Source organism: Aptenodytes forsteri, unplaced genomic scaffold (genome assembly GCF_000699145.1).
Source record: "Aptenodytes forsteri isolate BGI_AS27 unplaced genomic scaffold, ASM69914v1 Scaffold370, whole genome shotgun sequence".
Taxonomy (NCBI): domain Eukaryota; kingdom Metazoa; phylum Chordata; class Aves; order Sphenisciformes; family Spheniscidae; genus Aptenodytes; species Aptenodytes forsteri.
Genome location: NW_008795042.1, coordinates 243,130 through 263,449, shown reverse-complemented (window position 1 = coordinate 263,449; position 20,320 = coordinate 243,130). Strand labels below are relative to the sequence as shown.

The 20,320-nt window shown below is 35.9% G+C and overlaps 1 protein-coding gene across 1 annotated transcript in view; it reads right to left on the bottom strand.

Moving 5' to 3' along the window:
* Positions 1 to 20,320, bottom strand: part of ST8SIA4 (ST8 alpha-N-acetyl-neuraminide alpha-2,8-sialyltransferase 4) — a 58,816-nt gene that overhangs the window by 23,976 nt on the left and 14,520 nt on the right. The window contains exon 4 of the mRNA XM_009276944.2: positions 8,351 to 8,644. Within this exon, the coding sequence (XP_009275219.1) occupies positions 8,351 to 8,644 (294 nt within the window). The remainder of the gene's footprint in view (positions 1 to 8,350; positions 8,645 to 20,320) is intronic.

Below are 20,320 nucleotides of genomic sequence, written 5' to 3'. Positions count from 1 at the left end.
CTCATTCGATCTGAAACGCGGGCATCTAGCATCTAACTCAACTATGGTGTGCCTTCTAACACCAAAGAAGCAGAATCCAAACCAGTCGCCTGATGAATCAGTTATTTTCTTTCAAAACATGTTCTGTGCTTAAAACATCACCATGCATGACAGTGCTGACCTAACCACCTGGCCTCTTTTATCTCCCAAGTGTCTTAAATACAGCAATGCTCACCCTTTTTCTCACTTTCTAACTCAGTCTCTTAATTCTTTGATGCAAACTGGAACAGGTTAGTAGGCTTCCCTTAGTCTCTGAAAAGCCTATATTTGGCTGATGTAGCAAACACACAAATTCCTTTCCTCACATGGTGGGTTGACCCTGGCCAGCAGCCAAGCACCCACACAGCTGCTCTCTCACTCCCTGCTCCCTCCTCGGTGGGGCAGGGGAGAGAACGGGAAGAGCAAAAGCAAGAAACTCATAGATCAAGATAAAGACAGCTTACTAAGCGAATGAAAGAGGGGGAAGAAAGGCAATCGTTCACCACCACCCACAAGCAGACCGAGGCACACCTCGTCTCTCAGCAACGGCCACCTTGGAAGACAATGCCCCCCCTTCTTCTTCTGCTACAGCAGTTTATTGCTTGCTGAGCACGACGCTATATGGTATGGCCTTTCCCTTTGGTCAGCTCAGGTCAGCTGTCCTGGCTGTGTTCCTTCCCAGCTTTTTCCCCACTACCAGCTTACTCACTGGTGGGGGGAGACTGAGACATGGAGAAGGCTTTGATAATAGCAGAATTGTTACTATTGTAAGTTTTACCTTAGAAACATCACTTTAAAAAAGAAAGGAAACCTAACAGAACTTCCTCATGCACACATATATCATACAGAATCAACAGACAGCTCACCTCACACGTCAAAAAAAAGAGAGGCTACTCCCCATCCGGTCAATACTACCCGCTCAACATGACTCTCTATGGACTCTAGTCCTCTACGTACTTTGGTCCTCAAAGACAGACTATTAAAACTGTTTCTGGTTTGCTTCTCAGCTGCACAGCTACAATTTTTGTTACAGGAGTACAATATGGCCATATGAGAGTTAATTAATTTTGAATATTTTTATAGTTTTCAGAAACACATTAGTTAACAGATTTTATGCAAGTGAAGATAAAAACATTGCCTAAAATTGAAAAATAATAATAATACAGTAGCAAAATAGTTTTCAAAATAAATATAAATCTGCAAATACACTGTATGAATAAACTATGTGTTATTTATTCCCTGCTTAGCTGCTAACAGTCATCAGCATTAGGTACAGTGCTGTTGCTCATGGTAGATAAACTAAGCAGCAAAACTTGAAAATGGGCAATTTCATTACTATTTTTCTTATGACCAATTCTGTTGCTTTCCTCTAGTTGAAACCTGAAATTCAACCTTAGAAGAGTAAGTTTTACAAGTCTCGAGCATATACATTGCTGACAATCAGGAACAAAGCAGTTGCCACAGCAAAAGGGACAAAAAAAACCCCAAATCAAAACCTCACAGAATTTAATCAAAAAGTAAATAAAAATAAGAATAATGCTTCTCTCCCTACAATCATGACGAGGCTTTTCATGGCCTACTTTGCGAAATGGACCGGGCAATGAAAAATATGAAAAGCAGACAGTTTAGTGCACATTCAGTTTCCCCCTTGTGTCCTCCTCTACTTTAACTCTGTTTGTCCCCATCGAAAAAGCTCTCCTTTCTCTCGAAAAGTGACATATCTCTTGATAGACCTTGCTAAATCTTCCTGAAACACAATAAAATAGGAAATCTTGTGCAAAGGAAATAAAGGCTCATTCTGAGAAACTTCGAACCAGATGCACACTCATGGGGTGCATGGGCCCTGCAGCCCTGGTAATTAGCTGCTGGGCTGAAAGGTCAACCCCCGTTGATCTCCAGGAACAGAAGCATCACCTCCTGCTCTCCTATTAGGACAGGATCCCAGGATCTGAAGAACAACTTCACACAACAGATTAAATTCTGAAAAGCCAAACTAGCTGGCATCCCATTTGTTTGTATAACTTATCAAACAAAGCCAGCTCTACTGATGCATTACGCAAGGGTTCTATACTGCAATACAGAACTCCTATTTTAACATCCATATATATGAAAAATGGGACTGTACTCCACTGAAAAGTAGTGAAATGTGTGATTTTTTTTTCCTAATATTTTGAATAATTGTATGACATGATGCAAAACACATGGTCATTTTATATTCAGTATAGTATTGTATTTTTAGCTTAATGGCCATTTTTTTAATCTTTTGTTTTCTGCAGTGATTATTTATTCATCCATGTACTCCAAAATGTCTTTTCTTAAGAATTATATTTTAGCATTAAAGAAAAAAAGTAAAGTCTGTTAGTAGTAAGAAAAGAAACGGAAGTGTTTACAATATAGATTGCTCCCAGCAATTGTTTCTTTATTAGCACAGAGCTGCTGGAGAACTATTTGATTTCTGCATGTTTGCGTTTCTTAAAGTATTTTTTTCTGTAATTCCAACAGCAAAGGACTCTGGAGCCGTGGTGAAGTTGTGTAAAAGATCACTAGATTCAAACAGCAGCTGTTTGCTTTCACTAACAAAGAAAAAAAGACTCTGCACTGAAAAGTGACCATAAATAGGCACAGCATACTCTTTACACAGGCAAACCACAGATTTCAGTGGGAATTCTGCCATGTTTAATGCAGGATCAACTCTAATACCGCTCTTTCACAGGCAGTAGCAAGGAGGAAGTAAGTGGAGCACAGGCAAATCCCACAGGATGTCCACGCGATTGTTCCATACCCAAAAGACGGGAAGGAATCTTATGTGAAGCAATTTCAGCGATATTGCTGCTGAGTGACTAATAGTTCATGGGATGGCTCCAATAAGAAAAAAAGCCAAGAAAACATTCTTACACATGAAGATGAGTGTGAGAACTTTGTTTTGTGGAGTTGGGAGAGGAAACATGAGAAAAAACTTCTCAGAAAACTACTGTATTGTAAAAGACTGTGTTGCTTGGCAGGGTGGGGGTGTTCAGCCTCTTCAGCAGATGTCTTCAGATATTTGCCAGCAGAAGCAGAATAGCTGTGCAAGGCTCTGGGAGTTAACTCTGGCCTCCACCTAGTCGACCAACAACACGCTTAGTCTGAGCCCTCTCTACTCCCTCCAAGGAACTGCAAGGCAGGATCCATAGCAGAAAGCATCTGCTGATCCTACTTTCAGGCTTGGTTGTCTGCCACCACTGGAAGTAACAACAAGATCTGGACTCTAATCCCAGCAGGCTCAGTTCCTGTTTGCCTATTGTTTAATGCATATTCCATTAGAGCTCTGCTACTGAGACCAGACTCTATACAGACACTGTCCACACCTCACAGAGTATCATCTCACTTGGAAAATATTATTAAAAATAATCCTAATGAAAGAGTTCAGCATTAAATCTCAGGCATATTAATAAATCAAAGTTTGTGAAATTTGTTGTTAAATGCAATTAAAAAAAAAAAAGTTGTGTGGTTTGCTCATTATAATTACTTTATAATTGACCTTCCTGGCAGTGGCATTAGAGAGCAAATAAATCATTTTAATCAGTTAAGCTCTTCATTTATAGATTCTAGTTCCATCTTGAACTGTTACGTATTGATTACCTCAATTATTTTGTCAATAATGTGTGCACAATTACATTAAAAGTTCCATAAAACAGCTTTATAAAACGAAAAAATCATGCAACGGCCCCCAAAGAACTTTCCAAATCCAATATTCTCACCTGAAATACAAACTTGTTGATCAGTAAGTACAAAAGTAGAATAGAGAAAATAAATTATCACTTGATCTAAATCTACTGAAGTAAAGAATGTGAATCCAATGGCTATTTAAGATATGCTACCGATTAAAAAAGGAGTTATCATGTTGGACTGAGTATTTACATAATCTGTTCTCAAAACTTCAAATTCCTCTGAGATTTTAGAGGAGTGGCCATCACTCACAGAAGTTTAATAAGGCGTGAAATCTGCAAAAAAGCAATTTCTTTTTCAAACACCACATTACCTTTCTTATGACCCAAAAAGTGCACAAATGGACAGGAAAAAATAAAGTTTTTCAGAATGATCTCAGAATGCAGTCATTATTCTACTATCTCACCAAAAGCTACTCCCAAATACTACGTGCTGCTCAGAAAGTTTCTTTCATTAAAAGAGAAGGAAAAATAGGAGAGAATTTCAGTGTCATATGTGACTGCAGCAAAACTGCCCTGTTACTATGTAAACCAGTACATAGGAATACAGAATTTGGCCTCACTAGATCAGAAGTCTAAGACAGTTAATGTTCTGTCTTTAGAAACTGCCTGTGCCTTATGCTTTAAAGACTGATGAAGAAAAAACCTAATTTGCCAGAACAATTTGGCACTGTGATACAGACAAAAAGGAATAGAGACAATACTTTCCAAACCTTGTGGCCATCAGCCTGCACCCTTCAGCATTAAATGTCTTTATTAGTACTTAATTTGTCAGGTTGGAATTATGAACTTTACTTTATTCATGATTAGCTACTAAATGACTTAGCCCACAATACATGGCATTTCCATATTTTTAATAACATTTTAGGTGCATTAAATCAATGAACTCTTGATAGCAATTTAAATTTACACTGGGAATTTATTTGTTCTTCCAAAAAAAGGAAGACTTTATAATTGTAACTTTTTTGGATAGACATCTTCTCTTTTTAGGCTGTTTTAGGCCTGTATCAGTGTTTTATATTTTTAGATTATGAAGATCTGTAGTTGCAATATAATATGCTAAAGTTTCAAATAAAAGCCTCATTTCAACCAGCTGAATGATATGGATATGGTATAGCCCTGTGGTATACCACATCTACACGTGTATCTGTGGTACAGGAAAAACACATGGGTGCATAAGTCTTCTGAAACAGCTTAATGGAATCTTTTAGCTTATTAAACATAAAATTGCACCTTTTATTCGTCTCCATAAGAATATGCTTTCAAGTTGAGGAACAGTTCTTCAGTAGACCCTCCTGGTATTATGTCTTTGGCATGGTCTAACAAAAATCTCACTGTGTTTAAGTTGTTATGAATTTGGGGGGTTTCAAGATATAAAAAGCAAGGTAAGACACACACCGACTCGACTGATTCTCTTATCATTAAAGTCTAATTTAAAACAGCTCTAACTACCTTCATATAAATTATTTAATGAAAAATATGCATACTCAAATAAAAAGAAAAGCCAGAATGCTTTGGAATTATCAAGGTAAGAAACGGGAAACAAAAGAAGTGAATATTTACTTGTATGGAAGTTAAGAGGAGTTTAGGGATGTTACAAATATTAATACAGGACAATGATTGCAAATGCTACATTCCCAGTGTGTCTGCTCTACACTTTTGTACCCCTTAATGAAAATCATCGAGCTACATTCGAACACAAAGATACAACTATTTGAGAATGCTCAGAGTCTACAAAACAAAGGCTACAGATGCAAGTAGTTTCCTTGTGTAAAGTAAGACAGTCTACAAAAACCACTTCTTGCAGTTCAGCTTTCCTTATCATGCTTTCATCAGTAACTCAAACTCCATCTCCCTCTTACAGCTTAAAAGGCTGAAAGATGTCACATAAGCCTTGCATTCTCAGTCTTGCGCATATGCTCAGGCACCCTATGAAGGAGATTAGATGGTCTGCACAGGTCTTGCTGTGTGTTTTAACATGCAGGTTTTGTGGGTACATTTCCTGTTTTCGCTTCTCATTCAACTAACAGCAATCTTCACATTAGGTTTATTTTATCCTTTCTGTTTTGCAGCAGCACAGGCCTCCACTACGTCATCACTGTTAACATGGTCACAAAGACAAACTTGCAAGCAGAGAGCTTGCAAAAGCATCAAATATACAAACAAATATATCAAATATATCAAAACAAATACACAAAAATAGTTCAGATTCATAAAATGAGTGTTTTATAGGAGTTAATTTTAGGTAGTATCTTTTCAGAGGCTCATAAATCATCAGTTTACATTGAATTTGAAATAAACATGAGCACAATAGATACAGTATTATGAAGATTTTCCTTAAAACTAAGTATGTTTAGTTGCACACACTGTTTTAAATGGCAGCAGACTTAGCTGTCCATTAGTTTCAAACTGAAGTTAGCAGTTGTAACTTGCTTAAACTTTCCCAAGTCTTACTCCTCAAAATGGACTGTTTGATAAAAGGATTATGCAGCTTTTAATTTTACTTTATTTTTCAAGTTACTTTACTTCTTTGTAGAAAATATTTTTTTAGCTCAGACACATTTTAAGAACAGTTTTTGCTTATGAATTTCTCATACTGCCATGGTATACCATTTGACATATAAACCTAACAGATCTTAAAGAGATGTAATTCAGCCTGTAAAAAGACGATACTCTTTCCCTAGATTTAACTTTGCTGTAATACAAACCTCATTATTACGGGCTGGTGTTTTAAGACTGCCTTCTAAGAAATCTAAAGAATATTTATTCCAAATGTATTACTGCTAACTGTATCACTTCCAAACCCCACCCACGAAGACATATTCACGTCATGCACCTCACTGCGTTAAGTCAAGAGTTAGACCAAAGATAAATTTGACTTCTTGTTTTGTTCTTACTCAAATTACAAAAAAAAGAACAGTAAAGAATACATGATATTTGGTTACTTCCCACAAGAACAAAAAAGGGAAAGCGTCGTGATTAAACAACAAGGTTTGCAGTGGAGGACCTAAGCTTTAGAGCACAGATTCAACAACCTGACAAATTTGTGCAGTCCTATCAGATGACACTGCTAGGTATAATCTGAAATACAGTGTAGTCTTAATTTTTAACACCAATTCTGATGGCAGAGCTTTTGTTGCCTTTCTTTCAGGGAGACAATGTAGGTGCTAATTCTTTTTTTTTTTTTAAAGACAAAGCCCCCAAAAGGACCTTCAAATTGGCCAGCTGAAAGACTGCACATTCTGAATTACCATTCACATTTCATAATTTTGCCCAGATTCAGCAGATGGAAATGAGAACAGCTGTTTGTAAACTGGAAGTAATCTTATTTATTCAGATTTATACACATACGCAAAACCCACTACACCCTTCCATGTGTTACAGGCATTTTGAATACTTGAAAATTCAACACAATCAAGGCCCATAAATAGCTACAGCGTAACTGTAAAATAAAACAACTATCCCAACAACTATGGAAACTGAGCAACCCAGTAAAAAATTAAAGGCTTTCCAAAAGATTTCAAAATTCCAAAGAGAACAGATTCTTTTTTTTTTCCAGTGCCAGAAGTGTACCACATGAACAACACAGCAGTTAAACTATCTGAGACGTGGCAGAAGGAGAAAAGCATATTCAAAAGTCCTAGTATCCTGAAGAACAACGTATTTCTAAGCTTTATTCTCATACTTTCATACTAGATTGGGGTAACAGTTCAAACATCCCCTCTGATCTTATCTTTGCTGCTGGAACAGAAACAACTTTTTAGGCAGATACATAATCAGTTACTGGTGTACAAGCCAACACTAATCTCCCAAAGTGAGAGGCATCTCCCAAAACCCCACAAACAGACAGCATAGTTCAAGGAACACAAAGCTGAATATTATCATGCTGTCATAATTCACTGCACAAACAGATATTGCACTACTGTCATCTTCTGAATGTTTTTCATGCATAGCCCCATATACTCTTACTTGTAGTGACATTGGAGCCTTCTGACAATCTTGTTTAATTATGGGGTTGAAAAAAAAAGTCTCTGCACAAAGCATGGATGCATTTTTTTTTAACAACTGGTTACATGAATGTTTTCAGTGATTCTGATCAATGTTTTTGAATTGCCCAAGCATCTGGCCAAATTCAAAAGGCGAAAGATTGCTACAAAATCCCAGACGTTTTAGGAAAGAGCTCATTATTTTCAGATCTGCCAGACTTCATTATTTACATGATTGTTACCCTACCCCCTATGCTATTTAAATTCTTTTTTATCTCTTGCCCAAAAGAAGATATGTAGCACTTTCATTGTCCTCTGATTTGATGACTTACAGATATCTTTTGAATTCAGACTATTTTTTCATTAATTTATCACTATAATGATCATAAAAAATTTTTGTACATAAAAGTGAAAGTGAAAAGTTATTGTGCTAATGTATTTCGGTTGTTTGCAGGCTAAATGTGTGGATGACATTTATTACCAAACAAACTTATTTTATCATAAAAGCAATCCATTACAACAATAATGGAAATACCATACTCCTTTAAACATTTTACTTGAGCTTTTTTCTGCCTGCTAGGAATTCTAGTTATGAGCTTCATTGTGCCAAGGACAGACCAGTCTTTTCCAGACACTTACCCTCTGACAGCATGAATAAGTCTCAGTGATGGATAGGCAGTTCGCACTTTCAATTTATTCTTAAGGATTAATGCATTAACCCACTCCACATGCTTCTCTCCGCCTTTGACCATGAAAGCAGGGATCCAAAGGACACTGTCATTCAGCATGGATAGTCTATGCACAAATTTTTCTCTGTCACTCTCATTCCGAAAGCCTCCAAATGCTCTTTGTACAACTGATGGGTTCATGGTAATAAAATCAGATTTAGTTCCCACATCGGCAGCAAACTCCACCACAGGAGCTAGATTGCACCTGAAGAGGAAGAAATTAATGGAAAAATGAAAATAAATATGAAACATTAACTCAGAAAAATGTGTGCATGAAGGGAAAGCTGAAAATGAACATGCAAGCCCTTTTCAATTTAACGTGAGAAAAAAATACCAGTGACAACAGGTGTGATAACATGCAGCATTTTACCCAACTTGGACACTCATTAGACAAATTTCTTAAAAACATTAAATGTACATAATGCTGCAAGAAGAAAAAGTTCTTTGTACATTTGAAAACCATGTCATCATGCTTTAAAATGCATTGACAGATAGCAGAGTAGCACTCATGAATAAGAGTATGCTTTCTAACACCTATTACCTTTCATTAGTGTTCATTTGTCATCATGTTACCAACAGCTCACACTCTTAAAGGAAGCCATGCCAGCCAATTAAGGTATAATTTATACAGGTTAGTCATTGCATTTTTTTTACAATACAGTATTTAAATATGATTTACAAAAGAACTTTACCCCATGTTAAATAAGTTTTTGGTATTTTGGTTTTTGGTATTATCACTGCAGCTGATCGGTTGTTTTGTAATTTAGTATTTTCATTTCATTTAGAAATGCAATTTTTGGAAAAAAGCATTAATCTTTCCATTTTTCCTTGACGTCATATTTTCAAACCTTGTTTAATTTTGCAGTAGCTTTGTGCTTTTTTCTAGGCTTGAGAAAAAGGTCTCATCAGGCCTTTGTTCAGCATAGTTTTTTACCTCAGTTATATAAATACATGTATATGTAATCACACAGAGGCAGCATTCTCCATGGGCAGCATTGGATGCAGGTGACAAAATGCAATTCAGAAATTAATTGTGATTTCAGTGACCAGTATGATCTGACTGAAACAAATCACCTCCACAACATCCTCAGTGAATTAGCCTGTAGCTGGTATACCCCAAATAAGTATCTTGCCGCAACAATATTTTCACAATTTAACAAACTGCTCTGTTGAGGTGGAGGAAGCTAAGAAGCTATGTTGGAACTAGGTCCTTCAAAACATTTGCTTGTTATTATATTCCTAATATAAATGGCATTCTATTAGTTCTGCAATTCTTTTCTGTTCTGGTACAGTAAACTTTTTACTTAAGCTTATCCCCTACCATCTTCTAATGGCCAGATCTCCAGTGTCATATAAAAATAACTGAAGTCAGCAGAGCAATATTGATTAACACCTGACTGATAGTACTAATTCCTCAGAACATCATTTTCATTCCGTAATTATCAACTAAAGAAGTCGTCCTATCTTCTTCAGAAAGAAATGTTCTGAAGACCATAAAGCCTACATATTCTTAGGAGATAAAGCTGTCCAAGTTTCTGATGACATGTGGGCAGATGTAAGCTTTCTTAGGAAATGGATTTACATTCTTCAGTATCTTTATACATCTATTCCACAAACCATTTGCATGTATTACAGGCTGCTAAGAGTAATATCTTTTGGAAAATGGTAGTTAGGGCACAAGAAAAACTCCCACTGATTTCAATACTGGCTTTGAAAATTTTTTCTAAAAAACTTAATGCATGAACATATAACCTGGAATTGTCAAAATTTAGGTGTTGCATAAAGTCTAAAAAAAAAAAAAATCAAACCAAAGACTTACAATCAACCAATCAAATTCACTGAATTACTGCTGCTTTTGAAAATACCTCTTTTAAGGGCAGACTGCACAACATAATGAAGGATTCTTGCACAGCAGGATTTTTTTCAGTAGTCACACATATATGCATATGATGACATCTATTACTTACAAACGTAAGACAGAGCTTGACATTGCAAATCCTGCTCTCTCTGTGTCCAACTCTGAGAAGCATCTATATACCAACACTACCTGTACGCCATATGCAAAGTGTTCAAATATAACAAAGGCCTTACGGTTCTAATATGATTCCATGTCTTTTGACAGCTCCTTTCTGATCTGCCAACAGCATCAGTGCCAAAATCTTAAAAGTGTATGCAGTTTGAAACAAGTATATAAACGTAATTTCACCTAGACCCTGAAAAAAATCACCATAGGCATACCAAATACGTATCTTGCATGTCATTACTGCTTCAACAGTAGTATACTTAATATCCAAAACTGTATTTTAGAAAGGTACACAGTATAAGCAGTATGAATTCTATGGCACATTCAGATTTTTCAAGTATAACTTCAGAAAATAATGAGCAATCTAAATACACTCAGTAACAATGGAGTTGTCTATGAACAGTTAATTTAGAATTTTAATCATATTTTTCAAGCTTCAGTGTCTCAAGTTAGACAGCTGATTAAAATAGTAGACGCAGGTAAGGCATTTTGTTTTCCAAATGCTGAGCACCTCTTAACCTTTGATCTTTTAAAAATTCGGTTATATAAATATGGATTAGTAGCAGTGCTGAAGTTTGAAATAATGTGGGAAGCACACCTGCACTTCGAAAGTCTCTGTTTTCAAAGAAGTAACTAGATGCTGTTAGCTGTACACTAAGACTTGTTTTAGTAGAATACAAGTGTAAGACAAGCTCTACGCAAATTTCTAGCTCTGTTAAGGAAATAAACATTACTAGATTAGTTGCAGTTGACCAAGTTATAAAAATATTACCCTCATTAAGCCACTTCTCATTTTCTTAGCGGTTACTTCCTTCAAAGAATGATTCTAGTGCTCATTAAATTAGAAGTGTCAATATTGAATAATTACTCTATATTTATCCACAAAGTTGGAAAATATAAAACACCTGCTAAAACCCATCAATTAAAATCAGCACATTCTTCAGTAGGGAGTAAATGGAGCAGTTATGTCAGAAGTGTTTCCATACAAGTTCAAGAGTTTATGTGGTAGTGATGAACTGTAACACTTACCCTAAACTGCTAATACCAAATAACTGATATTTCCAGATGAGTTCAAGAAAATTTTATAGAAAGGTATGTTTCAGGGCTAATAAGACTAGCTATTGTGTATTTTGCATATAGACCTGAGTATATGTAAATAGCTTTAGTTTCCTGTTTCAGAACTTTTATCTTAACCTCTAATGCATCTTTATGCTATGCCACAGTTTCATACAGTTGTTAGAAATTTTAAGTTTATTTTGTTAGCAGACGTCAATTATCTCCCGTCAATTCTCAGGACTCTTTCAAGAAAACTTTGTATTCAGAGAGACACATAAACTTATATTTATTTTCTTTTAAGTCAAATTAAGAAGCCTATTAACTGAACAACTTTGAAATAGGCAATGCAATACCCTTCCCTTGTTATATTCTTTAATTCTAGCTCATTTGTTGTAAGGCACAGAATGCCAAATATATCCACAACAGTGATGAGGGGGTGAGGGGGACTCTGCACCACAAGCTTTACAATTACGTGCCTAGAAATTTGTACACAACAAATGAAACCTTACTTTTTTTTTTTTTTAAGTTGCATTGCTATATCAAACCCAGCAGGAAGAATAGATAGAAGACTGTAAATTACTGAGTTTCCTTTTTCTCACATGCCACATTATTGATACCTTGCAACTATATGATTGTTTAAAATTTGACTCCAAAACACAATTTTCTGCAACATACCATCAACTTCCATTCATTCTAAAAAAACTTCAGTATCGCCTTCATGTTAGTCAGCCTGCAAGTAAGTGGGCTGCAGGTCAAAGCTGAGCAGGACAAACTTGCTATGAGGTTACTAGCACTGAGAATATGAGAACGGCTTGGAATTAACAGTCACACACAGCACTGAAGATTGACTTGAGCAATTAAGCAGACAGCTGTAAATATAAGCATTGAGAATATACATCACATTATATAAAGGTTTGTAAATCTCCTTCTCCTTAGTCCAAGATATTGACTGTTTCCAGAGAAAATTATGAAATGCAGCTTGCCCCAGCAAAAACAATTTTGCAAAATAATGGTTTTCATGAGTTCCTTTGGTTTCTTTTTTTTCCATAAAAATTCACTGTAAGTCTATTCTTTAAAACTAACAAGCTTATGGCTGTTTTTTCTATGTAATTTTGTTTAATCAGAAGCTCTAGCTCTTTCTTTTTTCCCTTGCACTAAACTAGCAAATAATTAGAGTCATTATTTGCTCCCTTACTTCTTCTAAGCACTCTCTACAGTAGAAGTGTTCAGAAACTGGTCTAATGAGACAAAGATTGGTACATTTGGAAAAGGGGGTTAGGAAAAAAAACCTAGGTAAGTGGGAAATGTTCATAATCTGCGTGATTGGTAGTATCATAGGCAATAATATGCAAGATACCTCAAATTAATGCTGCAGTTCCTGTTCTTCCCATGACATCAGCCCAGACTATACCCAAAACCTCAGCACAGCCATTTCAACAGGGTAGTTAGTCTAAACTTAGTATCAGGCATCAATTATACGATTTAGGTAATCTGTAAGTTTACAGGGCCACCTAAGTTACATAGTATTTGTGTATAATCATGATGCTGAGAGGCAAATATATATATATAAAAAATGCAGAGGTTCTCACACACAAGCTTTCAGTGTGATAGCAAAAGATTTTCAACAGGAATATGCACTGCGATGCTATCACTAAAGAAGAGATCTGGGGTGAAAGAGAAAAATTAGTTCATGTCTGAAATATCACATGGTATTTGGGTATCTGTAGAATAACCAAGATCCTAAGATACACAGACCAAAACGTCTCAGTGATTGAAAACCTGCTTCTTCCACAACTGCCTGTTGCTTGTATTAGTTACAGTGGGATCTATTAAGGAAAAATGTGGGGAAAAAAGAACCAAACTGCCAATGGCTGGAGTTGCATGCCATGAGAAAAGACTGAAGAATGGAGTAAGTGCTGCTATACCACACTTACATCAAAGTAATCAACCCTGGTTTTACTGTGACGCCTTTATGGCCCAAACACACCCATAACATACTTAGCCTTTTAGAGAGCAGAGCTTAACAAAGAAAATAATGAAATTATATTCACAAAAATACACTCAAATGAGAAGTCAGTTATTCCACAGAGATTCAGTTGAGCTTGCTTGGTCACTAATAAACATACAGCTCATACATATGCACGTAAATGTCCAATATGTAATATTCATAGGCCATATATCAGTATTCTTTTTCAAGTTAATTTTAAATAAACGCCATAAAAATTTGCTCGAGTAAAAGTGATTATTATTTCCATTTTATTTGATATTGAGAACTAAAAGAATACTCTTCACACAGTAATAATGCAAGAATTGGCCATGAATCTGTACACTTGTTAATCCTTCAACAATCTGTGGACTTGAGATTTACAGGTTGAAATAAATATTTAGAAACCACTGTAAAGCCCAAGCTGCACAAAAGTGCTGTAAAAACATGCTTTGTTTCATTAGTATCTTCTCCTTGTAGAGCAAAGCCAAAAATATCCATCACACAATATTAACCACATACACTCTGAGAAGCCAAAAAATGAAAATTAGATTGTTGCTGGAAGACATAAAATTAAACATCTCTGAAACATATGACATTACCTAAACTAGTATCAATAACATACACTCTTTCCTGAATAGCCTGCAAGCTTTTATATTCAGGTTCATTGGATACCCAGATTCCTGTATGAATCACAACTGCAATCTTGAATTCAAAGATTCTTGACATTTTAAGAAACACTTGGATGTGAAAGTAAAATTCAAGGCTCAAACACACAGGAGGAAAAAAAAAGTTAAATTCAAGGCAGCAGACAACCTAACAGCTGGAGTACTCTCTACCCAGTCTACTTGCAGGAAGCACATCACCCTAATACCTGTGTATATGTAGCACATCATTTCACCCAGTTCTTCAAATAAAGGTGTGCAGCAGCACTGTGGTAACTTTCACATACACCCAAAAAAGGGAAATTTACAAAAAAACCACGCACAAACCTCCTATCTCCCCCCTGCCAAATCTAATGATTAGTAAAATGTATGGATCCTCACATGTTCTGTATACTTGTTTGGCTCCTGATAAAACTAGAATTGCTTCAAATTAACCATAGGGATTTGGATTAGCAGGGAATTCCCTGACATATCCCACTTCACCCCAGTCCTTATCCTCTGCACGGCACAATAGAGAATGTTTCACAAGAGCTGCAAGCTGTGTAGAGTCTCAGGTACAGCATAATTATGGATTCTATTCACACACAGGAATCACAGCTGTCTTCTATGATGTGCCATGCAAAATATACTATTATTGACCTGATATCCCCTTTTATAACACAAGTCCACAAGAATTCTGAATTTATGACTGATTTCACTTCAGTTAGAAGATGCATTTTTGTACCATCACCTGCTAATAAACTTCATTACTTCTTGCTGCCCAAAGTAGAACCTATACTGATAATCATTAAATTATTTCTTCCTAGCACCTTCCTTAACACCAATGACTGAAATGCAAGTTATCCTCAATTGACACGGCACAGTGAAGTAACAGAAAAGGTCTAAGTGGTATTTTAGAAACAGTGGCAAAACACATTATTTACGTCTTTATTACGAGTCCTTGCTGCAACACTACCCATGAATTACAGAGTCTTACTGTTCTTTCCAATATCATTACTTTAACACCAAGATAAAGAAGGGAATTTCTATCACTGAAAATTTGGTGCATATGGGAAAAAAAACCTACAGCAGTGAAATATTGAGAATGCTATTTTAATGTAAGAAAACCTGAGAAATGGAACTTAGTAGTTTCCTGAATACCTGCATCTTTGCCTTTTGATGTGAAAATACCTTTACACATTACTGTCTATAGAGGGCATATTTTATAGGGCAATGCTACAGAAGTGTTACTATACCAAAATGCTACAGAAGTGTTACTGTTCTGATACAGAAAACTTCAGAACAGTTCTGCATCACTGTGAGACAGAAAGGGTTACAAAAATTTATTATCCTTGCAATAAATTCAGGCAAAATGATCGTTTTCATTGTTTTGGAGAAGCACTTTGGGGTCGTGAGTTTGGAATGTAGAAAAAAGCAGTAGTCTGAACATCCAAAAATGGAGAACGGCAAAAAAGGGAATGTTTAGACTATAACTGTTCTGAACATTGTCACACCTCTTAATCAAAACACTCGGTCAATGAGCAAAAGGATTAGTGAAGCTTTCCTGCATTTGAAACTGTTCAGAAAACTACTAAATTAAAAGCTCTGTATCATTAACAATAGAGTAAGCAACTTTAAAAGAATTTTATCCTTTTATCTCAGAATAAGTACAGAAAGAGTCAGGCTAACCCTATGTGCTCTATATTTGGATGCTCATAGGACACCTATTTATTTAAGAAACAACTTTGGAATCTTTGATCATTTGTACATGGGTTTACAGAAGTCACTTCTTACTGCTATTTCCTTAGCCTTCTAAACTTACATCCTTAAATCTCCTCCCATATCACCTACTTAAGAATTAACTTCCTTTTTTAAAAAAAAATAGGAAGTTGCACCAAAGTTGGAATTATAAATGCTTATGGAGGGTACCCAGTGGCCCACCAGCGCAGGGAGCACCAGGTGCTATGTACTGACTGAGCAAGAGATTCAGCTTCATAAGAAGACATCTCTGTATCAGCTCTCGCCCCATGATGGGCTGCCTGGAGTAGCTGTCATGCAAGGACCCTTCCAGCAGCTGAAGAAGTCATGACGTGAAGCCAAAAAGGGAAAATGTGGCCAAGAGAAGTCAGGCCTTCTCTAAGGTTCTCCTGAGATGGAAGCCACCCATGTCTAACTTGACTGGAAACACCGAACAGCTACACTGGCGCTCCCCCTTTCTCAGGCACTCAAATCACTGAGCAAGAACATCTGAAGACAATAGCTTTCTGACTTTCTTCTGCTTTCATTTAATGTTTCAATGTAGTGTAACAATTTGTAGGAAGAGACAGAGGGCAAAAACAGAGCTGCCACATTTGAGAGCTGAAAACTGTAATGAGCTAGTCATGATGTATTCAAATGCGATTTTTAAGGGAAGAATCATGTTTTAAAATAAGTCTGTAAAATTGGCAACTTTGCATTCAACAGATCTGGCTCTGAGCATCCAGCTCTACTGGCACAATGGTTATGCTCCAAGCAAGGTGTATTAAATAAATATTTGGACATAAAAGCTGATACAAGTTACAAAAAAAAAAGTTCCAGAATATAAGTACATTAATATCCTAAATCATTTTTATTCTGACAGATTTATGATTGTTTTTTCCTATCAGCTGAAGGAACAACACAGAACTAAGAAGCACTACCACTCTCTGGTAACATATTAAGATTAGCAGAGAAATTTAAATTCTTCTCCTGAAATGAGCAACCACACCTCCATGATATGGTTGGAAGGCCCGTCCTTTTCTTCTTCCTGAACGGATACACTGTCTTATGCTCATATCACAATTGCTTGTCCACAGAACCAAGACATCAGGGAGAAAGTCAAACAGATCATCCTCTTCTTTGCATAGGATAAACCAAGAAATTTATTAATGAGTTTTTTATTATGAATTTTTTCCATGTCAACTTCACTAACCACAAGAATTGCCAAGTTAAAAAATGAAAGTCAAAGGACACTGGAAAAGTAAGAGCTGCATTTGCCCAGCAAAATTTTATCATCGATGATGGCAAAAATATTCAGCTTGATTCCTAGATGCTGATAGAATTAGCACGAAAACACTCCAATGGGAGAAAGAAGAGTTGTAACGTATAAACTAGGCACTTCAATCCAAAGAAAGAAGCAATTAATATCCTCTCATGGCTGTTCCTTGTCAGAGCAGTACTAAACTAGTCAAACAGCTTCACTCAACAGGCCTGTTTTCCATGTAGTCCAACTGAAATGAAAGGGACTTTTCCAGCAGTAGTGTCACCATGAGAAAAACCACAAGATTATTTACTAGGTTGGGGGGGAGGGGTTTATTTGTTTGTTTGTTTTTTAACAAAATAACTCCAAAACTCTATTTGGCCTCTGCTTTTGAAAAGTTCCCATCATGAATGCTGAATTCCATTAATTTAAAAAAAAAAAAAACCAAAAAGCCCCCCGACTTCTGATCTTTGGCATTGTTCAAATTCTGAACCCAAAGCAACTGAATTCTCTTTTTGGTACTTACTGACTGCCAGAAGTAATTCCAGGAATCTGGAAGTTATTACAAAAAAAACCAAAAAGCCCCCCGACTTCTGATCTTTGGCATTGTTCAAATTCTGAACCCAAAGCTGAACTGAATTCTTTTTGGTACTTACTGACTGCCAGAAGTAATTCCAGGAATCTGGAAGTTATTACTTGGCAATGTAGTATTGTTATTTTACATTTACCCAAAATACAGTTGTATTTTTCAGGAAGTCCTATGTAACTACTGCATTTCAAAATGCACCACTTACTATAACAAGTTCATCTGTTCTGTAAGGTGTAACAGCTAACACAGCCCTGGCATGAGAATTTCAGCATGAGAAAGTGTAGACAATGGGGGAATAAGATGTATTGCATTTAAATCTCATGGGGATTGAGCACCATATATCTGACCCAGCAGCTAGAGAAACAGCTGAAAACAGTACCGTGCAAAGAACAGCTCCTGCAACAGCACTGTGCCATTTATACATTTTAAATGTAATCTGGTTGATTATTTCATATTTTCATTCTGATTTATTTTATGGAATCAGAGATTTTGGAATGCTTCAGACCCTTCCTGGGTATACTATCACAATTCAGCATGCTTTAGCTCACCACTACAAAAGTAGCAGAAGTGCAAGGATCAATAATCACTTAACAGGTTGTAAAAACATAAGAGGTAAAAAGGAAAGGAATATGGGAAACAGGAAATAGTTTATAGTCAGCACATGTTTTTTTTTAATCGCAAACAGTGTCCTTGCTTCCCATTTTAACTCGATGGGTCACATTTTCTACTGTCAAAATAGACATGACTTCACTAAACTTGTGGAACTAATCCATTTTATCCTAGCAGAAGATATGTCCCTAGACTCTTGATTTGATGCCGTGAGAACAAAATAAGGCCTTATGTGACCAAGTAATTAAAACCAAGCCACTTTAAAATGTTCAGTAAATACAGTAAATCTGCTTATGCTGACAAGATATTAAGTTGCTTGCAAAAATGACCCTTATTTATGCACTTTCAGAGATGTCTGAAGAAGACGAATTGTATTGTTTTACTTGTAAAATTTGCTGTCAGAATTACATGTTGGCTTACAGGCATGCTTATTATTTGAGTCTAGTTTAGGTGCCTATTTTTAAATATTTTTCATAACAGAATTATTCTAATTATCCTGTGTCTCTGTTGAATCTATGTTCTTTGAGAGACATTGTTATATAGAAGGCATTGAATATGCTGGAATATCTCAAAGGAAGATGGACAGTTATTAGTTAACTTTGGATGACTTCAAAGACATTGACAGATACTATCAACTTTAAATTAATTAAAGTGCTAGGTACTGACATTCTTTACTCTTAATAAAGCGTATATTCTGTGTCTTTATCAGTTATTACTAACATCTTCATACCACCTTTATAGGAGCATTAACATTCAGGATATTGAGTTTATTGTACTGTAACGCAAATACTGCTGGTTGTCTGTTGTGTCCTCTTCACTTTCACGGATCTTCACTTTATCATTAAATTAATGGTATTGTTGGTGTTAGATCTAACATTAGAACTGCTGCTCTAAGAAACAATTCTCTCAAAAACACACACTTCTGTTTCAGATCTCAAAAAGAATGTACAGTACTATCAAAATCAACTGGACAGTATATTTAACCAAAATAGTATGATGTACTTGTCACAGCATGTAGGCCTAATGCACTCAGCATCAGGAGATTCTACAAAAATTTTGTTCATCAGCCTATACATCTAGCTGCATACAGTAACTGCTTTTCAGAATACCATCAGGTGGCGAGTAGAATGAGTGCATTTTACTTCTAGCTGAAAGCAAAGAGAGTAACAGTGTCATGGTACATTTTAATACCAGAATCCTAATAGCAGTAGAGGTGAGTGGTTACCAAGTATGCCAGTAACATTAGATCACGTGATTACATATCATGTTGCGTACAACTTTTTTTAAATGGAAGAAGAGGAATGTAGGAAACTATAATTCTGAACAATACTTTGCCTTCTTCTTTAACTTGAAATACAAATGAATTCATTGCTATTTACTTTAAACAGATGTTATGTACATATGCACCCATCCAGACATACATAAATAAATATCATATAGTTTAACCTATGAGATAATCTGTGAACTTCTAAAATGTTTTAACATTGATTTGTAAATCGAAAAATTTCACTGTATTAAAACTCTCTGTAGGATGCAGGGTCAAGTATTCTATTCCCAGAATCTTATAAAGATTATTATCCACAATATCATCAGACTAACTAGTGGTTATACTGACCACTTTACTAGTCGTACACCATAGGAGAGATGTTTCTCCATTCTAAATAACTGATCAGCAACAGTAACTTCCTGATGTTCCTATTAAGGTTCACCATTCTTCTTTTATTCATACATAAATCTTTAAGAATATTATCTTTACTCCACATGGCTTGAATTAGTTAAAATCTCCTATCAGATATCATCACCTAGTTTCATGGCTAGTTAAAACATGGGGAAGAGCATGGAGATGACTTCAAAGAAATTCAGCACATGATTTAAGTAAAAGTATGTACCTTGCCTTCTGAAAGAAAATTTTCATCTAGAAAATCTAGTATCTAAATTTTTATGTAGTCCTGTTAAATGAATCATGTTAAATCTCTGA